This window comes from Buceros rhinoceros, unplaced genomic scaffold (genome assembly GCF_000710305.1).
Source record: "Buceros rhinoceros silvestris isolate BGI_N320 unplaced genomic scaffold, ASM71030v1 scaffold4542, whole genome shotgun sequence".
NCBI lineage: Eukaryota > Metazoa > Chordata > Aves > Bucerotiformes > Bucerotidae > Buceros > Buceros rhinoceros.
In genome coordinates, this window is record NW_010398199.1 from 1 (window position 1) to 5,499 (window position 5,499).

The 5,499-nt window shown below is 37.5% G+C and overlaps 1 protein-coding gene across 1 annotated transcript in view; it reads left to right on the top strand.

Moving 5' to 3' along the window:
- Positions 1–672: 672 nt before the first annotated feature.
- RAB3GAP1 (RAB3 GTPase activating protein subunit 1 (catalytic)) overlaps positions 673–5,499 on the top strand; it is a gene marked incomplete at its 5' end in the record, with an annotated part of 21,066 nt that continues 16,239 nt past the window's right edge. The window contains 6 exons of the mRNA XM_010130996.1: positions 673–748; positions 2,039–2,171; positions 2,404–2,482; positions 3,123–3,242; positions 3,821–3,986; positions 4,591–4,690. Coding sequence (XP_010129298.1) covers positions 673–748; positions 2,039–2,171; positions 2,404–2,482; positions 3,123–3,242; positions 3,821–3,986; positions 4,591–4,690 — 674 coding nt within the window. The remainder of the gene's footprint in view (positions 749–2,038; positions 2,172–2,403; positions 2,483–3,122; positions 3,243–3,820; positions 3,987–4,590; positions 4,691–5,499) is intronic.

The following is a 5,499-nucleotide window of genomic DNA, read 5'->3' on the forward strand; positions in this document are numbered from 1 at the left end:
GGTCAGGCACAGGTGATGAGCTGGTTAAGAGGATCGAGTCAAGCCGAACTTAGCGAAGGGTCTGGTTTGGTATCTGTTTGTGAACGGTTAGAATAAACACCTAGAAGGCTCTTTGAGTAGCTGCTGGGTTGTTGTAGGAGTCGTCGTACAGCTGAAGCCTTTAAAAGTTGGTGCAACAACGTTCAAGAAAATTGAAGGTGAAGAATGCTCTTGCATTCTCAATGTATTATTTTCTTAAATGTCTTTTTTCCGGTGACGATGTCTATGATAAGGAGACAGAGATTCTAAGTGTTGCAGTTTAAATCTGAATTTAGTCTATAATTTTGTCTCTTATTTATCCATGAACACTGAGACAGGAGTATCGGTTAAAAATGATATGTAGTGATTCCAGAAAAAGGTGAGATTCTGTAATCACTCAGATCATGCTTATAGCAGTTGCTGAAAGTAACTATCCTCTGAAAAGCAGACATGGGAGGACCATTTCATTTGTGCAGGGAGACAATTATCCTGGTTTTATTGTGATACTTGGGGTTCTGTTCGTTTTTTTATTTGTTCTTAGGGTTTATTTAAGGAGTTGCATAATAGGACAACCTATTGCATGCCTTCGGGAACCGAGTTATAATACAAATTTAGTGTTCGACGTGTACTAATACATTTTAATCTACCTGATAGATTTATTTCAAAAATAGAAGAAGTATTGAATGACTGGAAACTTATTGGGATTTCTTCAGGCAGACCTCTAGAAAAGGTCAGTTACTGCTTCTGAATTTTCTTTTGGAATTTGAATTGCTAACTAATCATATGTGTGTATGTTACATGTATTGCCGTTTTCTTAGGTGTGGCAGATAATTATTTGTATTGGGGGATTTCACTTGTAAAAGTGGCAATTGAACAAACAGTTGCTGTAAATTTTTTTGGTGGGCTCTCTGCCAAACAAGATACTTCCCTGATAAAGCTGAATTAGAATGAATATGAATAGAATGACTGTAGGGTGTAGTGAGGTTTTTTATTCCCAGTTTTGAATCTGGAAACGTGCTTGAAGCTGTTCCAGATTCTTAAGGAGATTCTTTTTGCCTTGCCTTGTTCCTTTGTCACGCCTCACATACTATGGTTGAGGTGTGCATAGTACTGCTTGTGACTCACTATGTTTCACGGATTGGAGAGGTTTTTTTCAAAGTCTAATTAGAGCCTTTGCAGTGCTTTCTCAGTCCTGTAAAATGCAGAGGAAATTGCTGAGCTCTTCTGCATGCTGCTGCAAATAAACTCAGCTGTTCTGGAGTGAAAGGCTGCTGTGTTTCCAGAGGAACTTTATGATTCTTAATTTTAGTCAGGGTACAGAGTACTCAGAAAAAAAATTGATGTTCTCTAATGAGCTCTAGTTTTCAACCTTGGTTGCCAGTGTATTTCTACACATCTCTGTTTTCTAGACCAGACCTTTCTCCTTGATTTCTGGTAAAGGGTGTCTTTCACAGATCAAAGGGTTGACCAAGTTGCTTTGTTTTATGGCAGCGTACAATTCTATACAGTGATGTTGACTTTCCTAGAAACTTCCTTATGCAGTGTTTTTGTTTAAAAGTTAATTAGCCTTACACACAGAAGTTTTGCAAATTGTTAATACAAAATCATTTGTCAGTGAAAGCATATTAAAAGTAAATACTAAAGTAGTATTTACATAGGGTAGTATAAAGATAAAATCCCTGATGGGAAACTTCTGTCTTTGGGGAAAGTTGAGGGCACATACCCTTAAGAGGCATCTGTTTCTTTATCGCTGTGTAGTTCTGAAGACTTCTCGGGGATATCTGGTCATTGAAATGAACGTGATTATTTGCAACATGGTTTTTAGCATTCAGCTATCTTTCAAAATCAAGTGCTTTGAGATTCTCTTTAATTATGCCATGCTTAGCTATTTAAGAATAAATATCTAGCAGTAGAAAAATATTAATAAATGTAGATGGTGTAGGCAGTACATTTTTTAAGGCTTGTGAATGTTAATCTAAATATATGTGATCAAATAATTTTTTTTTTTTTTTATGTGCAGGGTGTATACACCACAGGAGCATGGGAGGAGAAATCAGATGAAATTTCATTTGCGGACTTTAGATTCTCAATTACGCATCATTATCTTGTACAAGAACCCAGTGACAAAGATGGGAAAGAAGAACCGGTAGAAGGTAGCTGATGGTTCTCTTAATGCCTGTAAGGATCTGGCAAAAGGCAATTTCAGAAGGTGGAATTCACAGTGCGTTGATGTGCTGCTGCGTGAAGTTTTCTGGGATTTGATGGGTGTCTTCTGACATTTCTGCTTTTAGTATGATTTGTTTTCAGTGGATTGGTAACGTAAGTGCATTGTCAGTCAGCTGAACGAATGCTGATGCTTTTCTTACGTATCAATTTTTTTCACAGATGCCCTTCCTCTGCCTATGCAGGACTTGCTGTGCATGAACAACGACTTTCCTCCTAGAGCTCACTGTCTGGTGAGGTGGTACGTATGCTGCCTCTCGTTTTTAATACAAATAACCATAGCACTTAAAATCTCTGATGCTGCCACAGTAAAGCGTAAGTAAACTGATTCTTTGTACTGGACACAGGACAGGAGTGCAAAGAAAGCTCAGCATAGTGGGCCTACCGCTACTGGTTTGTTTGGTTTTTTTTTTCAAAATATGTTTTTTTATGCCATAGACTAACCAAGCTTTTGTATTTGTAATATTTAAATGCATTACCTGCATTTAAGCTGCAGCACCTTAAACAGCAACCACCATATTCTTAGTAATGCAGATCTTCCACACATTATAGCACTGTTGTAGAGAGGATGTTTTTATGTATAAATAGTTACAGTTGTTAATAGCATAAAGTAAAAAGCTCAGCATTGACAGACGTGGAAGTGCTCGCGTTGTTCTGAGTACAGTATTAAGCTCTAGTAATCTGTGATTTGAGAATCTGCAGCGCTCCGTGCCCACTCAGTTGTTGACCTCTGTGAAGATCTGTTTTTCACATCAGAATAACAGATTCCACAGCCTTTTGGTGACAGTTAGGTTGTTCAGGTTACAATATTTCTAAAAATTCTGTGTTAGAGCTGCTTGCTAAAAACCAAAACCGTGCTCTTTCTCTCTCTCTCTCTCAAGGTATGGCTTACGTGAGTTTGTGGTTATTGCTCCGGCTGCAAATAATGATGCGGTTCTTAGTGAATCCAAATGTAACCTTTTGCTGAGTTCCATTTCCATTGCACTGGGGAACACTGGCTGGTAGGTGAAATATAAAGCTTTTTTATGTGTCCAGGTAAAACTCTAGCATACCGCTGTTGCGAGGAAGGAGTATTAAATGGTTAGCAAAACGTATTCAGAGTTTGTTGTATTTGCACTATAATATTGTTACAGAAGGATTTAAAAAAATAAATTCCATGGAGGCTTTACAATTATTATAAACAGCACATGAAATCAATCCTTATTGTTTAAAAACCTTGAAGGTTTGTAAAAGCTGCTAGAAGTTGTTGCAATAAATGGTGTACAAAAATACAACTTCTGGAAGAGGATTTCTTCCCTACGTGTGGTGACAGTGACTAATCTTCCTCAAAAAATATTTAGACTGAGAGAACTGAAGGTATGGATTGGGCTGTGCTTATGACAGTACAGTTTATTAGACATTCCGTTTAGTGGTGAAGGTAGCTGTTTTTCCTTGATTCCTATTGAGTGCTTTAAACTACGTGCCACTAACAGAAAATGTATTCTAAAAAATATGAAATCATGTTAAAATATTTAGGTAGTTTTAAAGACTACAAGACAGCATGATGTTTTAAATAATCTGAAATACTTGTGTTTTATAGTCAGGTACCACTGTTTGTGCAAATACATCATAAATGGCGACGGCTGTATGTTGGAGAATGTCAGGGTCCAGGAGTTCGAACTGACTTTGAGATGGTTCATCTTCGCAAAGTGCCCAACCAGTATACTCACTTATCGGGATTGCTGGATATCTTCAAATCCAAGATTGTAAGTGGTCTGAATATGTGTAACTGATATTAAAAATAACTATTTTGTTACCTGATTCCTTGTAGATTCACTTCGGTCTTCTGGGGATTTTCTTTTTTCTTATAAGGATGAGGCTCACACTGTCAATACCAACAAAGTCTTTCTCAGGTATTGCCAGTATCTAGTGAAAATTGGGATGGGATTTGTTCCTCAAGTGTTATCATTTTCTTCTGTTTTTATTTTCACCTATGTGTCTTTTATGGACCCTAATGAAAACCTAACACAAGCCAGGTTGGAGTTATTTCTTAAGTACCAGTTAAAAGGAGCATATGAATGTCTCATGCGTTTTAGAAAGCTTGTGTGCTTACCTGTGGGTGGTCTTGTTAAGCAATAGTTCTAATAGTAAGGCTCGGGGTGCTGCATTTCTGATAAAATTAGCTCTAATACGAGCTGTCATAACTAATTTATGTTCAAGATCTTTGCATTGATTTTTTTTTTTTTTTTTTTTTTCCCCCCCCCTAATTTTTTCAAGGGGTGCCCTTTAAAACCATCCCCTCTGGATGTTGAAGATTTTTGCATTGTTTTTTTTTTTTTTTTTTTTTCCCCCCCCCCTAATATTTTCAAGGGGTGCCCTTTAACACCATTGCCTCTGGTTAGTATGGCTATTCGGCTTACCTTTGTGCTTCAAGACTGGCAGCAGTATTTCTGGCCGCAGCAGCCGCCAGGTATGGTATTTGTCTCCTCAGAATAACTTGTTTTAAAATAAGGTCAATGCTAAAGAAAACGTTTGTGTATCTTTCCAGAAGAATTAAAACATATTTTCTACATTCCTAGGACAGGCTTCAGTTACACCTGAGCACCATGCCGTTCCATATGACAGGCTTGCAAGCTTAAAGCTGCTCTGAAATAATGTCTGTGGCTTATGGTGGTGACAGGTGTTTTAGTTAGAGCTGTGCTTTTTTTTATTAACTTGTAGAGATAGAGTGATACTTCTGAAATGGTAGGATCTGTTTGGAGAGAAACAGGTAACTGACTGTGAATCTGTAAAGAATTCTGCCCTGAATTCCATAGGGAAACATTTGGGTTCAAGTTCTAGTAGGTGCTAATATTTCACGGGAGTATTTGTTTGTTATTTCCATAAAGTAACTCTTTTTGATACTTCACTATTAAGTGTATTAACAACGAGAAAAGGAGAAAATATTATATAGAACTCAAGATAAAAGTTTAGGGTTTTTTTGTTGTTGCTTACAAGTAGCCTTGTATGAGGGGAAAAAAGGGGAACAGTCATGTATAGTCTTGAATCCAAAGTACCCACACCAGGCATGATAAGTTTATGCCATAGTGATGCTATTTAGGACAAATGGAGTGAGTTTGCGCACTTGGTGCTCTCGCAGCGAACTCGTATGTTTGCTTGGTAATAACACGTTCTTCCTTGGATATCAAGGATTGGTTTTTAACAGACCTATTTCTGTGTAGGTAGCATCAGAAAATAAACTATCAACTTCTGGCTCAAAGGTAAACAAATCTGTAGGGA